Source organism: Heterodontus francisci, chromosome 45 (assembly GCF_036365525.1).
Source record: "Heterodontus francisci isolate sHetFra1 chromosome 45, sHetFra1.hap1, whole genome shotgun sequence".
NCBI lineage: Eukaryota > Metazoa > Chordata > Chondrichthyes > Heterodontiformes > Heterodontidae > Heterodontus > Heterodontus francisci.
This window is the reverse complement of record NC_090415.1, coordinates 18,320,805-18,340,200: the sequence shown is the minus strand read 5'-3', so window position 1 is coordinate 18,340,200 and position 19,396 is coordinate 18,320,805. Positions and strand designations below refer to the sequence as shown.

General features: G+C 45.1%; 1 protein-coding gene across 1 annotated transcript; it reads left to right on the top strand.

Annotated features, from left to right (window-relative positions):
- The first annotated feature begins 18,679 nt into the window (after positions 1–18,679).
- On the top strand, positions 18,680–19,140 carry LOC137356229 (histone H3). Its single transcript, XM_068022102.1, has one exon. It carries the CDS (start codon positions 18,680–18,682, stop codon positions 19,088–19,090), a length of 411 nt encoding a protein of 136 aa, XP_067878203.1. The 3' UTR covers positions 19,091–19,140.
- The last annotated feature ends 256 nt before the right edge of the window (positions 19,141–19,396 follow it).

Below are 19,396 nucleotides of genomic sequence, written 5' to 3'. Positions count from 1 at the left end.
ATGCTGTAAAATAGTGAAACCCCGAGGGACAACTTTGATCACAGTTCAGCATTCATCCACATTATACAGCTGCAAGATGCAGTATCAATTGTTTTCAGCCCAGAGCTACACATTACATCCCATTTCAAACTGAAAGATACAGTGTCAATTCCATCACTGTAGATTGAGCTCCAGAATACAAGCCAGTCCAAAGACCTCATGCACTATTATTAGTGCTGTAAAGGCTGGACTAATATTATGTATCTCTCTTGTGTTTATAGGGAGACTGAGACAATAGTAGTTAAAAAGACTCTCATAATAGTTAAATAAAACCAACAAGCATCAAACACTGTGTTGCCATCATTTCATTTAAATGTCAAGCAAATATATTGTGTGGGATTAATTCTGTTACTTTCAGTGTCTGTTACTGTGTGAGAGTGTGGGATTAATTCAGTATCTGTCAGTGTCTGTTACTGTGTGAGTGTGGGATTAATTCAGTATCTGTCAGTGTCTGTGACTGTGGGATTAATTCTGTATCTGTCAGTGTCTGTTACTGTGTGTGAGTGTCGGATTAATTCTGTATTGTCACTGTCTGTTACTGTGTGTGAGAGTTTGGGATTAATTCTGTATCTGTCAGTGTCTGTGACTGTGGGATTAATTCTGTATCTGTCAGTGTCTGTTACTGTGTGAGTGTCGGATTAATTCTGTATTGTCACTGTCTGTTACTGTGTGTGAGAGTTTGGGATTAATTCTGTATCTGTCAGTGTCTGTTACTGTGTGTGAGTGTGGGATTAATTCTGTATCAATCATTGTCTGTTACTGTGTGTGAGTGTGGGATTAGTTCAGTATCTGTCAGTGTCTGTTACTGTGTGTGACTGTGGAATTAATTCTCTAGCTGTCACTCTCTCGTACAGTATGTGGTTTGGGTCTAAGTCTATCGCTGTCATAATCTGTTCGTGTAAGTGTGAAATTAGTTCTGGATCTTTCTCTCTTTCTCTCTCTGTTGTCCTTGTGTGTGGAATTTATTCTGTATTCACTCTGCTCTGCTATCGTATGTTAGTGAGTGTTTCAGTCTGTATCTGCCACTCTATGGGAATCCGGATTCATTCTGTATCTGACTGTCTCTGCTATTGTATCTTTGTGTGAGAGAAATTGATTCTGGATCTCTCAGTCCCTGGTGCAGTTTGTTAGTGTGAGATTCATTCTGCCTCTGACACTCTGATTCAATATGAATGAGAGATTAATTCTGTATCACACACTGTCTGGTTCTGTGTGTGTTTTTGTATTTTACCTGCATCTGTCAGTCTCTGCTATTTTTTCATGTGTGGGATTAATATTGTTACTGTCAGTCTCTGTTGCAGTATGTGAGCATGGGATGTATTTTATATTTATATCAGTCTCTGCTACTGTGCGTGTCGAATTCTCCCTGTATCTGTCTGTCCATGGGAAAGTGTGTGTGTTTTGGATTCATTCTCAGTGTTCATCACTCCATGAGAGTGTGGGATTCTTTCTGCATCTGTCTCTGCATGTGGGATTCATTCAGTATTTGTCAGTCTATGTAGTTTATCTGTCAGTCTCTGGTACTGGATCTGAATGTGTGTGTGTTTTCTGTGTGAGAGAGAGAGAAATTCATTCTCTGTCAGAATCTGGTACTGTGTATAAGTGGGATTAATTCTGTATTTTTCAGTCTCTGGCACTGTATGTGAATGTGTGGTTCATTTTGTCTATGTCAGTAGTGTGTGAGTGTGGCATTCTGTCTGTACCTATCAGTCTGTGGTACTGTTTGAGGGGTCTGACATTCCCTGCTACTGTGTGTAAGCATGTGATTCATTCTGTTTGTGGTACTGGAGGAGAGTGTGAGATTTAGTCTGTATCTGTCAGTCTCTTGTATGTTTGTGCATCTGCAGTTCATTTGTCAGATGTATTTCATTTGCATCTCACTTCTGGTCTCTCAAATAATATATTTAACATTAATACCTCAGTAGGTATTTACATCACATTTAATTTAAATTATGACAACACTGGGTTTGATTCTGTAGATGTTATTTAACAAATATGAGAGTGTTATAACTACTATTGACTCAGTCTCCCTGTAAACACATCAGTGATACATCATTTTAACCCAACCTTTACAGCACTAATGATAGTGCATGAGGTTTTTAGACTGGCTTGTATCCTGGAGCTCAATCTACAGTGATGGAATTGACAATGTATCTTTCAGTTTGAAATGGGATGTGATGTGTAGCTCTGGGCTGAAAACAATTGATAATGCATCTTGCAACTGCTTAATGTGGATGAATGCTGAACTGTGATCAAAGTTGTCCCTCGGGGTTTCTTTATTTTACAGCATCACTCAATCTGATACTGCAGAGAATTTTGAACTTGCATCTAAGCTGGGTGTGAGGTTACACTATTGGGATGAATATTGTTTAAACTGATAGAGCAGGTTAAGTGGGTTGTTTTTAAATTTGAGTCCTCGTGCACCTTTTCTGGGATGAATTCTGCACCTTTCAATCGGGTACATGTGTCAGATCTATCTTATATTTAATTTGTAGCTCAGGCTGAACAGAGTCTATTTCCAAATTTGTTGACGGCACCAAACATGGAGGTGAGGCAAACAGCGAGGATGATATAAACCGCCTGCAACAGCACATAGACAGGCTAGTAGAATGGGCAGAGAGGTGGCAGATGGAATTTAATACTGACAAGTGTGAGATGATGCATTTTGGCAGAAGGAATAGGGAGAGGCAATATATAATTATTGGCCCAGTTCTAAAGAGTTTGCAGGAATAGAGGGTCCTGAGGGTGCAAGTGCAAAGGTCATTGTAGGTGGCAGGAGGTATTGAGAGAGTAGTCAGTAAAACATATGGGATCTTGGGCTTTAAAAACAGCGGCATTGAGTACAAAGGCAGGGAAGTTATGCTGAACCTTTACAAAGCTCTGGTCCCGTTCTGGTCACCATACCTCAGCATGGATGGGAGGGTCCTTGAGAGGGTGCAGAGGAGATTTACCAGAATGGTTTCAGGGATGCAGGACTTTAGTTACAAGGTTTGGCTGGAAAATCTGGGCTTGTTTTTTTTTAAAGAACATTACAGCGCAGTACAGGCCCTTCGGCCCTCGATGTTGCGCCGACCTGTGAAACCATCTGACCTACACTATTTCATTTTCATCCATATGTCTATCCAATGACCACTTAGACTCACCAACTTTAAGGGCATTTACTACTGTTGCAGGCAGGGCGTTCCACGCCCCTACTACTCTCTGAGTAAAGAAACTACCTCTAACATCTGTCCTATATCTATCACCCTTCAACTTAAAGCTATGTCCCCTCGTGTTTGCCATCACCATCCGAGGAAAAAGACTCTCACTATCCACCCTCTCTCACCCTCTGATTATCTTATATGTCTCTATTAAGTAACCTCTCCTCCTCCTTCTCTCCAACGAAAACAACCTCAAGTCCCTCAGCCTTTCCTCGTAAGACCTTTCCTCCATACCAGGCAACATCCGAGTAAATCTCCTCTGCACCCTTTCCAAAGCTTCCACATCCTTCCTATATTGCGGTGACCAGAACTGCACGCAATACTCCAGGTGCGGTCTCACCAGAGTTTTGTACAGCTGCAGCATGACCTCGTGGCTCCGAAACTCGATCCCCCTACTAATAAAAGCTAACACACCATATGCCTTCTTAACAGCCCTATTAACCTGGGGAGCAACTTTCAGGGATTTATGTACCCGGACACCAAGATCTCTCTGTTCATCTACACTACCAAGAATCTTCCCATTAGCCCAGTACTCTGCATTCCTGTTCCTCCTTCCAAAGTGAATCACCTCACACTGTTCTGCATTAAACTCCATTTGCCATCTCTCAGCCCGGCTCTGCAGCCTATCTATGTCCCTCTGTACCCGACAACATACTTCGGCACTATCCACAACTCCACCGACCTTAGTGTCATCTGCAAATTTACTAACCCACCCTTCTACACCCTCTTCCAGGTCATTTATAAAAATGACAAACAGCAGTGGCCCCAAAACAGATCCTTGCGGTACACCACTAGTAACTAAACTCCAGGATGAACATTTGCCATTAACCACCACACTCTGTCTTCTTTCAGCTAGCCAATTTCTGATCCAAAGCTCTAAATCACCTTCAACCCCATACTTCCGTATTTTCTGCAATAGCCTACCGTGGGGAACCTTATCAAATGCCTTACTGAAATCCATATACACCACATCCACTGCTTTACCCTCATCCACCTGTTTGGTCACCTTCTCGAAAAACTCAATAAGGTTTGTGAGGCACGACCTACCCTTCACAAAACCGTGCTGACTATCGCAAATGAACTTATTCTTTTCAAGATGATTATAAATCCTGTCTCTCATAACCTTTTCCAACATTTTACCCACAACCGAAGTAAGGCTCACAGGTCTATAATTACCAGGGCTGTCTCTACTCCCCTTCTTGAACAAGGGGACAACATTTGCTATCCTCCAGTCTTCCGGCACTATTCCTGTCGACAATGACGACATAAAGATCAAGGACAAAGGCTCTGCAATCTCCTCCCTAGCTTCCCAGAGAAGCCTAGGATAAATCCCATCTGGCCCAGGGGACTTATCTATTTTCACACTTTCCAAAATTGCTAACACCTCCTCCTTGTGAACCTCAATCCCATCGAGCCTAGTAGTCTGAATCTCAGTATTCTCCTCGACAATATTTTCTTTCTCTACTGTAAATACTGACGAAAAATATTCATTTAACGCTTCCCCTATCTCCTCTGATTCCACACACAACTTCCCACTACTATCCTTGATTGGCCCTAATCTAACTCTAGTCATTCTTTTATTCCTGATATACCTATAGAAAGCCTTAGGGTTTTCCCTGATCCTATCCGCCAATGACTTCTCGTGTCCTCTCCTCGCTCTTCTTAGCTCTCCCTTTAGATCCTTCCTGGCTTGCTTGTAACTCTCAAGCGCCCTAACTGAGCCTTCACGTCTCATCCTAACATAAGCCTTCTTCCTCTTGACAAGCGCTTCAACTTCTTTAGTAAACCACAGCTCCCTCGCTCGACAACTTCCTCCCAGCCTGACAGGTACATACTTATCAAGGACACGCAGTAGCTGCTCCTTGAATAAGCTCCACATTTCGATTGTTCCCATCCCCTGCAGTTTCCTTCCCCATCCTACGCATCCTAAATCTTGCCTAATCGCATCATAATTTCCTTTCCCCCAGCTATAATTCTTGCCCTGCGGTATATACCTGTCCCTGCCCATCGCTAAGGTAAACCTAACCGAATTGTGATCACTATCACCAAAGTGCTCACCTACATCTAAATCTAACACCTGGCCGGGTTCATTACCCAGTACCAAATCCAATGTGGCATCACCCCTGGTTGGCCTGTCTGCATACTGTGTCAGAAAACCCTCCTGCACACACTGGACAAAAACTGACCCATCTAAAGTACTCGAACTATAGTATTTCCAGTCAATATTTGGAAAGTTAAAGTCCCCCATAACAACTACCCTGTTACTCTCGCCCCTGTCGAGAATCATCTTCGCTATCCTTTCCTCTACATCTCTGGAACTAGAATTAGAATTAGAATTAGAATATTACAGCGCAGTACAGGCCCTTCGGCCCTCGATGTTGCGCCGATCATCTGACCTACACTATTCCATTTACATCCATATGTCTATCCAATGACCACTTAAATGCCCTTAAAGTTGGCGAGTCTACTACTGTTGCAGGCAGGGCGTTCCACGCCCCTACTACTCTCTGCGTAAAGAAACTACCTCTGACATCTGTCCTATATCTTTCACCCCTCAACTTAAAGCTATGTCCCCTCGTGTTTGCCATCCTCATCCGAGGAAAAAGACTCTCACTATCCACCCTATCTAACCCTCTGATTATCTTGTATGTCTCTATTAAGTCACCTCTCCTCCTCCTTCTCTCTAACGAAAACAACCCCAAGTCCCTCAGCCTTTCCTCGTAAGACCTTCCTTCCATACCAGGCAACATCCTAGTAAATCTCCTCTGCACCCTTTCCAAAGCTTCGACATCCTTCCTATAATGCGGTGACCAGAACTGCACGCAATACTCCAGGTGCGGCCTCACCAGAGTTTTGTACAGCTGCATCATGACCCCGTGGCTCTGAAACTCGATCCCCCTACTAATAAAGGCTAACACACCATATGCCTTCTTAACAGCCCTATTAACCTGGGTAGCAACTTTCAGGGATTTATGTACCTGGATACCAAGATCTCTCTGCTCATCTACACTACCAAGAATCTTCCCATTAGCCCAGTACTCTGCATTGCTGTTACTCCTTCCAAAGTGAATCACCTCACACTTCTCCGCATTAAACTCCATTTGCCATCTCTCAGCCCAGCTCTGCAGCCTATCTATGTCCCTCTGTACCCTACAACACTATCCACAACTCCACCGACCTTCGTGTCATCCGCAAATTTACTAACCCACCCTTCTACACCCTCATCCAGGTCGTTTATAAAAATGACAAACAGCAGTGGCCCCAAAACAGAACCTTGCGGTACACCACTAGTAACTAAACTCCAGGATGAACATTTGCCATCAACCACCACCCTCTGTCTTCTTCCAGCTAGCCAATTTCTGATCCAAAGCTCTAAATCACCTTCAACCCCATACTTGCGTATTTTCTGCAATAGCCTACCGTGGGGAACCTTATCAAACGCCTTACTGAAATCCATATACACCACATCCACGGCTTTACCCTCATCCACCTGTTTGGTCACCTTCTCGAAAAACTCAATAAGGTTTGTGAGGCACGACCTACCTTTCACAAAACCGTGCTGACTATCGCAAATGAACTTATTCTTTTCAAGATGATTATAAATCCTGTCTCTTATAACCTTTTCCAACATTTTACCCACAACCGAAGTAAGGCTCACAGGTCTATAATTACCAGGGCTGTCTCTACTCCCCTTCTTGAACAAGGGGACAACATTTGCTATCCTCCAGTCCTCCGGCACTACTCCTGTCGACAATGACGACTTAAAGATCAACAACAACGGCTCTGCAATCTCCTCCCTGGCTTCCCAGAGAATCCTAGGATAAATCCCATCTGGCCCAGGGGACTTATCTATTTTCACTCTTTCCAAAATTGCTAACACCTCCTCCTTGTGAATCTCAATCCCATCTAGCCTAGTAGGCTGTATCTCAGTAATCTCCTCGGCAACATTTTCTTTCTCTACTGTAAATACTGACGAAAAATATTCATTTAACGCTTCCCCTATCTCCTCCGATTCCGCACACAACTTCCCACTACTATCCTTGATTGGCCCTGTTCTAACTCTTATCATTCGTTTATTCCTGATATACCTATAGAAAGCCTTAGGGTTTTCTTTGATCCTATCCGCCAATGACTTCTCGTGTCCTCTTCTTGCTCTTCTTAGCCCTCCCTTTAGATCCTTCCTGGCTAGCTTGTAACTCTCAAGCGCCCTAACTGAGCCTTCACGTCTCATCCTAACATAAGCCGCCCTCTTCCTCTTGACAAGCGCTTCAACTTCTTGAGTAAACCACGGCTCCCTTGCTCGACAACTTCCTCCCTGCCTGACAGGTACATACTTATCAAGGACACGCATTAGCTGCTCCTTGAATAAGCTCCACATTTCGTTTGTGCCCATCCCCTGCAGTTTCCTTCCCCATCCTACACATCCTAAATCTTGCCTAATCGCGTCATAATTTCCTTTCCCCCAGCTATAATTCTTGCCCTGCGGTATATACCTGTCCCTGCCCATCGCTAAGGTAAACCTAACCGAATTGTGATCACTATCGCCAAAGTGCTCACCTACATCTAAATCAAACACCTGGCCGGGTTCATTACCCAGTACCAAATCCAATGTGGCATCGCCCCTGGTTGGCCTGTCCACATACTGTGTCAGAAAACCCTCCTGCACACACTGGACAAAAACAGACCCATCTAAAGTACTCGAACTATAGTATTTCCAGTCAATATTTGGAAAGTTAAAGTCCCCCATAACCACTACCCTGTTACACTCGCTCCTGTCGAGAATCATCTTCGCTATCCTTTCCTCTACATCTCTGGAACTATTCGGAGGTCTATAGAAAACTCCCAACAGGGTGACCTCTCCTCTCCTGTTTCTAACCTCGGCCCAGACTACCTCAGTAGACGAGTCCTCAAACGTCCTTTCTGCCGCTGTAATACTTTCCTTGATTAACAATGCCACCCCCCCCCCTCTTTTACCCTCTTCTCTGTTCTTTCTGAAACATCTAAATCCCGGAACCTGCAACATCCATTCCTGCCCCTGCTCTACCCATGTCTCCGAAATGGCCACAACATCAGGATCCCAGGTACCAACCCATGCTGCAAGCTCACCCACCTTATTCCGGATGCTCCTGGCGTTGAAGTAGACACACTTTAAACCAAGTTCTTGCTTGCCAGTGCCCTCTTGTGTCCCTGTAACCTTATCCCCTACCTCACTACTCTCAACAGCCTGTACACTGGCACTGCAATTTAGGTTCCCATTCCCCTGCTGATTTAGTTTAAACCCCCCCGAAGAGCACTAACAAATCTCCCCCCCAGGATATTGGTACCCCTCTGGTTCAGGTGAAGACCATCCTGTTTGTAGAGGTCCCACCTACCCCAGAAAGAGCCCCAATTATCCAGGAAACCAAAACCCTCCCTCCTACACCATCCCTGCAGCCACGTGTTCAACTCCTCTCTCTCCCTATTCCTCTCTTCGCTAGCACGTGGCACAGGCAACAACCCAGAGATAACAACTCTGGTTGTTCTCGCTCTAAGCTTCCACCCTAGCTCCCTGAATTTCTGCCTTAAATCCCCATCTCTCTTCCTACCTATGTCGTTGGTGCCTATGTGGACCACGACTTGGGGGTGCTCCCCCTCCCCCTTAAGGATCCCAAAAACACGATCGGAGACATCACGTACCCTGGCACCTGGGAGGCAACACACCAACCGTGAGTCTCTCTCGTTCCCACAGAACCTCCTATCTGTTCCCCTAACTATGGAGTCCCCAATGACTAATGCTCTGCTCCTCTTCCCTTTTCCCTTCTGAGCAACAGGGACAGACTCTGTGCCAGAGACCTGCACCCCATTGCTTACCCCTGGTAAGTCGTCCCCCCCAACAGTATCCAAAACGGTATACCTGTTGTTGAGGGAAACGGCCACAGGGGATCCCTGCACTGCCTGCTGGTTCCCTTTCCTTCCCCTGACGGTAACCCATCTACCTACTTCTTTTACCTGAGGTGTGACTGCCTCCCTATAACTCCTGTCAATAATCCCCTCCGCCTCCCGAATGATCCGAAGTTCATCCAGCTCCAGCTCCCTAACGCGGTCTGCGAGGAGCTGGAGTTGGGTGCACTTCCCGCAGATGCAGTCAGCAGGGACACTCTTGGCGACCCCTACCTCCCACATTCTGCAGGAGGAACATACAACTGCCTTTACCTCCATTCCCACTATTCTAGATTCCCAATAAATCTACTGAAAAACCAAACGAAAAAAAAAAGTCAAAACTTGTTCGCTTAGCAATCCGACGGACTGAAGTTTTAAATAAAAAGCTTACCTTATCAACACCCTAGAGTCCTTTTTTTTTGGTTAGAGGAGGAGGGTGGGTGGGAGACACTACACCTGTAGTGTCTCGGGTACTGCCACTGCCCAAATAAATAGTTTTCCCCTACCCAGCAGTCCCCGGTCCTCCGAAACAAAAAAGGGATTAACTTGTAACTTACTGAAATTGACCGCTCAGCTGAAAGTCCGCTCCGCACCCCGTTCTATCAAGGCTGCTCCTCGCAAAAGACAGAGATTTTAAAACTGCCCAAATAAATAGTTTTCCCCTACCCAGCAGTCCCCGGTCCTCCGAAACAAAAAAGGGAGTAACTTGTAACTTACTGAAATTGACCGCTCAGCTGAAAGTCCGCTCCGCACCCCGTTCTATCAAGGCTGCTCCTCGCAAAAGACAGAGATTTTAAAACTGCCCAAATAAATAGTTTTCCCCTACCCAGCAGTCCCCGGTCCTCCGAAACAAAAAAGGGATTAACTTGTAACTTACTGAAATTGACCGCTCAGCTGAAAGTCCGCTCCGCACCCCGTTCTATCAAGGCTGCTCCTCGCAAAAGGTCTATAGAAGACTCCCAACAGGGTGACCTCTCCTCTCCTGTTTCTAACCTCAGCCCATACTACCTCAGTAGACGAGTCCTCAAACGTCCTTTCTGTCGCTGTGATACTCTCCTTGATTAACAATGCCACCCCCCCCACCTCTTTTACCATCTTCTCTGTTCTTACTGAAACATCTAAATCCCGGAATCTGCAACATCCATTCCTGCCCCTGCTCTACCCATGTCTCCGAAATGGCCACAACATCGAGATCCCAGGTACCAACCCATGCTGCAAGCTCACCCACCTTATTCCGGATGCTCCTGGCGTTGAAGTAGACACACTTTAAACCAAGTTCTTGCTTGCCAGTGCCCTCTTGCGTCCTTGTAACCTTATCCCTGACCTCACTACTCTCAACATCCTGTACACTGGAACTACAATTTAGGTTCCCATTCCCCTGCTGAATTAGTTTAAACCCCCCCGAAGAGCACTAGCAAATCTCCCCCCCCCCGCCCCCCCCAGGATATTGGTACCCCTCTGTTTCAGGTGAAGACCATCCTGTTTGTAGAGGTCCCACCTACCCCAGAAAGAGCCCCAATTATCCAGGAAACCAAAACCCTCCCTCCTGCACCATCCCTGCAGCCACGTGTTCAACTCCTCTCTCTGCCAATTCCTCGCTTCGCTATCATGTGGCACGGGCACGGCTCCTCAGAACAAAGGAGATTGAGGGGAGATTTAACTGAAATGTACAAGATATTAACAGGCAAGCTGGAAAGCGAAAAACTGTTCCCACTAACAAATGGTACAAGGACTAGTTTACACAGATTGAATGTTTTTGACCAGAGATTCAGGGGGAATATGAGGAAACACTGTTTTACACAGGGGGTGGTAATGACCTGGAACTCACTGCCCACAAGGGAGGTGGAAGTGGAGACAATCACTGACTTCAGTAGGATGTTGGATGGTCACCTGAGAGAAATAGACTTGCAGGGCGACGGGGATCGAGCCAGGGTGTGAGACTGACTGTATTCCTTTGTGGAGAGTAAACATGGAGTCAATGGGCCGAATAGCCTCCTCTGCTGTATATGACTCTATTTAAATCTGATAGTTGACCTGGGATTCATGTCTCTACCTGTCAGCAGTACTGAATTGGTTTGAACTGGATACAATGTCTGTCTCTCCTGCTCTATTTACCTTGTTGGGATTGAAAATGTGTGTCTGGATCTTGGGATCAGTTTGAGACTGACTCCTTCTGGTGTCCCTGACAGTGGAACTGGTGAGCTGTCTGTACCTTTACACTATGGGAATGATCACGTACCTACTGAGTGTTAGAAGGAGCTGGGCTGCACGGTTCCTTGGTCCTGGGAAACATCACACCTATTCCGGTTCCTGCACAAAGGAGAAGTATTCCCTGTAAGACAAGAACAGGTGAGGGTTAGAACTTTACAGTTTCATCATTGTCATTTCCACATTAGGAACCCGGTGATACCAAGTGTCCATGTTGGACAGCATTGCAGTACAGCAGCACAGTTTTGTTCCCCTGAACCTGACTACAACACATTAACATCAGAACTAGGAACAGGACTAGGTCATTCAGCCCTTTGAGCCCTCTCCACCATTCAATGAGATCAAGGTTGATCTACTTCAACACCATTTTCCTGCACTATCCCTGTAACCCTTGATGTTTTTAGTATATAGAAATGTACCGATCCCCATCCTGAACATACTCAGTGACTGAGTCTCCACAGCCCTCTGGGTAGAAAATTCCCAAGATTCACCAGCCTCTGAGTGTAAGAAATTCCTCCTATTCTCAGTCCTAAATGGTCTGCTCCTTATTCTGAGACTGTATCCCCTGGTTCGAGATCCCCAGTCAGGGGAAACATCCTTCCTGCATCTACCCTGTCGAGTCCTGTAAGAATTTTGTATGTTTGAATGAGATCACCTCTCATTCTTCTAAACTCCAGAGAATAAAGGCCCAGTCTGTTTAATCTTCCCTCATCACACAATCCCTTCATCCCAGGAATTAGTTTGGTGAACCTTCATTGCACTCCCTCGGTGACAAGTATATCTTTTTATAGGTAAGAGACCAAAACTGCACACAATACTCCAGGTACAGTCTCAGCAAGGCTCTATTTCATTGCAGCAAGACATCTTTACTCCTATACTCATCCTCTTGCAATGAAGACCAACACACCATTTACCTTGTTAATTGCTTGCTGTACCTGCAAGTTACCTTCAGTGAAAGGAAAGATTGATTGTTTGGATAAATGACAGATCAGATAGCAGGCTTTCCCTGTGGTGTTTGATTGTTAGTCTACAGTACTGCAGATTCCCGGTGCTGTCTGATCATTACTCTACAGATCTGCAGATTGAAGACTTCTGGTTGATCAGTATACACATAATGGCCAGAACCTCGAATAGCTGACAAAGCAAAACAAAACATATATGTTAACATTGACAAAGCATGTTGAACAATTTCCAGCATTGACATTTAAAACAATTTTGCATGAAGTTATCTATCACTTTTTTAAAGAAAAATATTCTTGGCCTAGATTATTTGATGTCATGGATGAATCTCAAACCTCCAAAGCTTTCAGAGTGTCCATCTATCCTTTGACATCTTTGTAAGTTTTTGTAGCACTGCCAGATAAACAATGTTTCAGCTGGTTGAAAGATTGTTTCAAAGATGAAGATTGGAGCCACAATGTCAATGATTGTTTGGTCATGAGTTAAACAGAAACCCATGGAGTTGTGCCGCACTGTACCAGTATCTGTATTGCTTAAACTAATCACAGCAATTGCCCGAAGGCTCAGTAAATATCATGATACATTATGTAAACTCCTGCTTTACAGGTTGAGATACTTGCTGTACGTTTATCCAGTGAGCAGCTGAGATGCAGAGAGCAGGAAGGTCCTGAATGAATAATTATCATAAAATGATTATAAAATATACAGTATTTATTTAAAAAAAAAATTAAACTGTTCACTGTTAGGACTCGAGTCTACACACACACCAAGCACCCAACCGAACAACACCGGACCCGACCTTACCCTTCCTGAGCCCCCCAACTGGTAAAAAGCTGCAGCGCATGCGTGATGATAGTGACGGCACCGGCTCACTGCGCAGATTCAATTCCGACCCGGACCCGAGCCCGAAAGCCGGAGCCGCAAGCTGGGCCCGAGCCGAGGCGGACACATGTGCTCGGGTCCCGCTCGGGTTGGACTCGGGTATCCAGGCCTCCAGTGTACATTCCACACAGTCCCCGACTCTCGCTGAACTTCCCCGCTATTCAATGTTAATCTCTGAACACATCTGCAGACTCGCTCCCAAACCTGGTGTTGCTGCTGGAAGCAGATGTTGTTTGTTCACTTACCCCGGGACCCGGATGTCTCCATTCGCAGCTGATTTAAACAATCTTCCGCTCACTCACTGAATGACGTTCAGAGACAGTGTTGGGGGGAGGGGAGCGCATGCGCTCTTATCCTCATGATGACGTCACAGTGGGCGGGGTTATATCGCGCGTGCGCTGCTCTCTGCAACAAAACTCAATAGGAACTTTCCCCATTTCACCCTCATCAATGTGTGAACAATGAAACTGAACATGGGGTTAGGGTGGAGGGAGGGTGGGGAGGGCTGGAGGGAATCTATAACCTAGAAAGCCGGGAGCTGATCCCATGTCGATGTTCAAATTGCCGTCTCTCCCTGCAGGGTCTTTGTTATTATTGAGACCCTCCTCTCAAAACAATCCGACAGAAACATGGGAGGAAGGAGGGAGTCGGTGTGTTTGCTGGGACCTTGTAGAATTCATTTCAGTCAGCAAAGGTTTGTCTAACCGGAGTGAAACCCGCGGTCAATGTGAGAAATACACAATGGTGATCTTCATCGTTTCATTCGAAGCAAGAGAGACACGGAGCTGCCGCGATTATACCAGACACACAAACACAGTAACAATAGAGCCCGTCCCAGAGTTTCAGCTCCCGGTTGTTAAATGTCCTCATGTACACAGTCTTTGCTGTGAATTTTCAGGGCTCAGTTGCCGATTCCTAATCCTGTATCCCTTAAACACTCGGAACCAGGAGATCCTCGCACTCCCTGTTGAAAGATTTATGGACAGGAATTTTTCCAGCCTTTGGTCCTGTCGATCATAACCTGCTGTTCAAACATAGTATTATTCAAACACTTAATGTGAAATTCTGTTCACTACTTGGGCCTTGAACTCGGTTTGAGCAGATCAACTACTGAAAGATTCAGCATCTTTCCAGATATAGCAGCCAGAGCTGGATAGAGGGACTCAGGGTTTAATCCTGCACACACACAACAGAAGGAGTGACAGTCACACAGGGATGGGAACTGGTATCGTTTCTGTCGCCTACTCACCCAACAGGCAGAGTTAGAAACTGATTAAACATCCAACCCACTACAATTCAGTACTGGAGAAATACAGAGGCTCTTCCACTCCATCCTTCCATCCCGTACACTCGGCAGATTGACAGCACAAGGCCTTTCAGGTATCATTTCCGTGACCAAGAGTTTCATTCCGATGATATTAAACAGAGACTATCAGATGTTTATCCTTCATCCTGGAAATACTCGGACTCACTCTTACACTTCTACCAGATTGTTTTGGCCAAATGAGGAGCCGCCCCCGCACCCGCTCCCCTGCCTTATTCAGACAACCTTCCAGTCTCAGCCTCACACTCGTTACCATTAATTTGGTTTTGATCAATATGACTCAAAGATTGTTTGCAGTGCCAATCACTTCAATAATAATGGCAGTGATTTGTACAAATATCCCATATCCTCGACATCACCATGATTCCAACCAGGCAGAATAGTGAGAGTGCAGGTAAAAAAACAAAACATGTTTCTAAAAGAGTATAAGAAAATATTAATGAGTAGCAACCAAGAGAAACAAAAATAATTTATAACTAAACAAAAATGTAAAATGATAGTGCAAAAAATTGCGGAGCTTTTAGGGATAAAGAAATGAAATCTCCTTGTGTTGGAAAAGGTAATGAATGAGAGCGTTATATGTCTGTTCACAAAAGCCAGGATGAAGTTAATGTCCCGGTAGAGGAGGGGTACAGAGATATTGGATAGAATGAAAATAGACAGAAAGGAGGTTCTCAATAGATTGACATCACTTTAAGTTATCTTCTCTGCTGACGGGGGTGGTACCAGGTGATTGGAGGGTGGCAAATGTTGTGCCCCTGTTCAAGAAAGGGAATAGGAACAACCCTGGGAATTACAGGCCAGTTAGTCTTACTTCGGTGGTAGGCAAGTTGATGGAAAAGGTGCTGAGGGATAGGATTTCTGAGCATCTGGAAAGACACTGCTTGATTCGGGACAGTCAGCACGGTTTTGTGAGGGGTAGGTCTTGCCTCACAAGCCTGATTGAATTCTTTGAGCAGGTGACCAAGCAAGTGGATGAGGGTAAACCAGTGGATGTGGTGTACATGGATTTTAGTAAGGCATTTGATAAGGTCCCCCATGGTAGACTTATGGAGAAAGTCAGGAGGCATGGGATAGTGGGGAATGTGGCCAGTTGGATTAAGAATTGGCTAACTGATAGAAGGCAGAGAGTGGTCTTAGATGGTAAATACTCAGCCTGGAGCCCAGTTACCAGTGGCGTGCCGCAGGGATCAGTTCTGGGTCCTCTCCTGTTTGTGATTTTTATTAACGACTTGGATGAGGAAGTCGAAGGGTGGGTCAGTAAATTTGCAGATGATACAAAGGTTGGTGGAGTTGTGGATACCGAGGAGGGCTATTGTCGTCTGCAAAGGGACTTGGATAGGTTGCAGTGCTGGGCTGAAAAGTGGCAGATGGAGTTTAACCCTGAAAAGTGTGAGGTCGTCCATTTTGGAAGGACAAACATGAATGCAAAATACTGGGTTAACGGTAGGGTTCTTGGGCATGTGGAGGAGCAGAGAGACCTTGGGGTCTATGTGCATAGATCATTGAAAGTTGCAACTCAAGTGGATAGGGCTGTGAAGAAGGCATATGGGGTGTTAGCGTTCATTAGCAGAGGGATTGAATTTAAGAGCCGTGAGGTGATGATGCAGCTGTACAGGACCTTGGTAAGGCCTCATTTGGAGTACTGTGTGCAGTTCTGGTCGCCTCATTTTAGGAAGGATGTGGAAGCCTTGGAGAGGGTGCAGAGGAGATTTACCAGGATGTTGCCTGGAATGGAGAATAAGTCTTACGAGGAAAGGCTGAACATTCTAGGCCTCTTCTCATTAGAAAGGAGAAGGATGAGGGGTGACATGATAGAGGTTTATAAGATGATCAGGGGAATAGATAGGGTAGACAGTCAGAAACTTTTTCCCCGGGTGGAGCAAAGCGTTACAAGGGGTCATAAATTTAAGGTGAAGGGTGGGAGATATAAGGGGGATGTCAGGGGAAGGTTCTTTACCCAGAGAGTGGTCGAGGCATGGAATGCCTTGCCCGGGGAAGTTGTTGAGTCAGAAACTTTAGGGACTTTCAAAAGGCTTTTGGATAGGTATATGGATAAAGGAGAATGATGGGGTATAGATTAAATTGTCCTTGACAGAGGACAAAGGATCGGCACAACATTGTGGGCCGAAGGGCCTGTTCTGTGCTGTATGTTCTATGTTCTATGTTCTATGAGTCCAGATAGAAAGCATCTCAGATTACTGAGAGAGATAACAGAAATCCTGACGACAATGTTTGGATATTGAAGTCGTTCCAGTTGACCGAATCAGTGCAAATGTTACACTCCTGTTCCAAAAATGGGAAGGAAAAAGCTGGTGACTACAGACCAATGAATTTTGTCATCAGTGGTCGAAAACAATTGGAAACAAGTGTCAAGGATCAAATAAACTTCAACTTGAAGAATGATGAGTTAATAAGGGACAAGCAGTACCGATCTGCTAAGGACAAATCATGTGAGACTAACCTGATTGAATTCTTGGGGTTGACTTTGCTGAAGGTAGTATTATCGATATTGGATATCTGCTTTTTAAAAGGCATTCGATCAAGTAGTACATAACAGAGTTACACAGAAAATAGAAATTCATGTTAAAAATTGATACTGTTATGCTGAGATGGTAGTTGGCTAAAGGATAGGAGACAGAGTGTAGTAGTGAACTGATGTCTTTTTAATGTGAAGAAGTATGCAGTAGGGTGACACAGAAATCTTTATTAACAACATTGCTTTTATAGGGACCATAATTTGGAAGTTTGAGGAGGACAAAATACAAAGCAATGTATGTGAATAGTAAAGAGCTGTAAGTTTCAGGTAGATGTTACCTGAACAGAGGTGAGACAGAGAATACCCAACCTGTCTCACCTTGAGATTCTTGACCAAGATGGACCTACAAGGTACAGAGTCAAGTTCTGTGATCAAGTCAGAGAGTTTATTAGACTTAACTAAGATTCACAAAGTTAATCCTTAACAACAGCAATAAGTATACAGTAACAATCAGTACTGGTTCTTGCTTCTGAACTTGCTGGGACATGGACTTCTCTCCTTCTTCTTCTCTTGCTGTGTTGACCATAGTGTATCTGCTCCTTCTAAATGTGCCAACAATGTTCTGTTCACCCCTTGCAAAGTGTACCGATGACATCCCCTATCACCCTTTATTTTACCCTTCTCGGTGTGCTGGGATCTGACCATATTAGGTTCTGAATTGTTCCGGTTATCCTAATTGGTTCAATCTATACACTTTACAGATGCTTCCTGTGTCTTTCACATTTAGCAAGGATCCTTGTGTTCCCTGGTTCCAGTCTCTCTCATAAGGGGAAACATCCTCTCAGTATCCACCTTGCCAAGTGCTCTCAAGATCTTATGCATTTCAATAAGATCACTTCTCATTCTCAATTCTAATGGATACAGGGCAACCTGTCCAACCATTTCCCAGAAGATAACCCCTTCATCCCAGCGATCAGTCGAGTGAATCTTCTCCGAACTGCTTCTAATGCAATTTCTTTGTTTTCAGCAGTAAGGAGACCAAAACTGTACACATTATTACAGATACAGTTTCACCAATACCCTGGACAACTGTAGCAAATCTTCCTTACTTTAATAGTCCATTCTCCTTGCAATAACTGACATCATTCCATTTGTCTTCCTAAACTCATGTTGTACGTACCAACAAACTTTTTTGTGATTCATGTACCAGGATACCCAACTCTGTCCCGTTGTTTTACTGTATGTTTCTGTTCCATTTTATTCAGTGCGTCATGAATTAAACGGCTGCAAGTGATAATGTATTCGTGAGGGCCGATTCAAACTGTGTTGTCAGAGAGTGGGGGGATCTCGGACGAAATAAATGAAGCTGCAAGGAGTCAGATTTCATCATTCTTCCCGCCAATTAGGGTTTAAAAAAAATCTTTGTCTTGTTTTGCTGTCTGAAATTGGCGGGCTTTTTGAGATCGATGACATTCCAGTTACAAGTTAACCAATCAGGGCGCAGCATTTCCCGCCGTCCTTTTACTTCCCAGAGTTGGTTTCAATCTTGACTGATGGACGGGGCTGCATCCAATCACAACACTAGGGCGGTCCCTCTACTGTCTTAAATAGACAGTCCCTGAGCAGTCTCAACATTTACAGTGTCTTTGTTCCAGAGCTTCCACCAGAATGGCCAGAACCAAGCAGACAGCGCGCAAATCGACTGGAGGGAAAGCTCCCCGCAAGCAGCTGGCTACAAAAGCGGCCCGCAAGAGCGCTCCAGCCACGGGCGGAGTGAAGAAGCCTCACCGTTACAGACCCGGCACTGTGGCTCTGCGGGAGATCCGCCGCTACCAGAAATCCACCGAGCTGCTCATCCGCAAACTGCCCTTCCAGCGCCTGGTGCGGGAGATCGCGCAGGACTTCAAGACAGACCTGCGCTTCCAGAGCTCGGCCGTCATGGCCCTGCAGGAGGCCAGCGAGGCTTACCTGGTGGGGCTCTTTGAAGACACCAACCTGTGCGCCATCCACGCCAAGCGAGTCACCATCATGCCCAAAGACATCCAGCTGGCCCGCCGTATCCGCGGGGAGCGCGCCTAAACTCACCCTGCCCCGAACTGAGTTTGGCATCAAATAACACAACGGCTCTTTTAAGAGCCACCAAATCGGCAAAACAAAGAGCTGCGATCTCTGCAGCAGAGAAATGTGGTCTGGAGCAGCGATACCAATGTGCACAGATCATTTTATTAGAGGGACGATCATTTTAGGACTCAACAAAAGCTTTATTTGTGCAGAAACGCTAGAATTGTTAAAATGCCTGACAAATATCTCCAGAGGCAAGCGGCTAAATCCCGAATCATACCAACACAAAGCAGCGCTTGCATTATAAAATTGCCGTCTGTCAGA

What these genes read in the sequence shown, in the direction of transcription:
- LOC137356229 (XM_068022102.1), top strand. Translation starts at nt 18,680, where the DNA reads ATGGCCAGAACCAAGCAGACAGCGCGCAAATCGACTGGAGGGAAAGCT.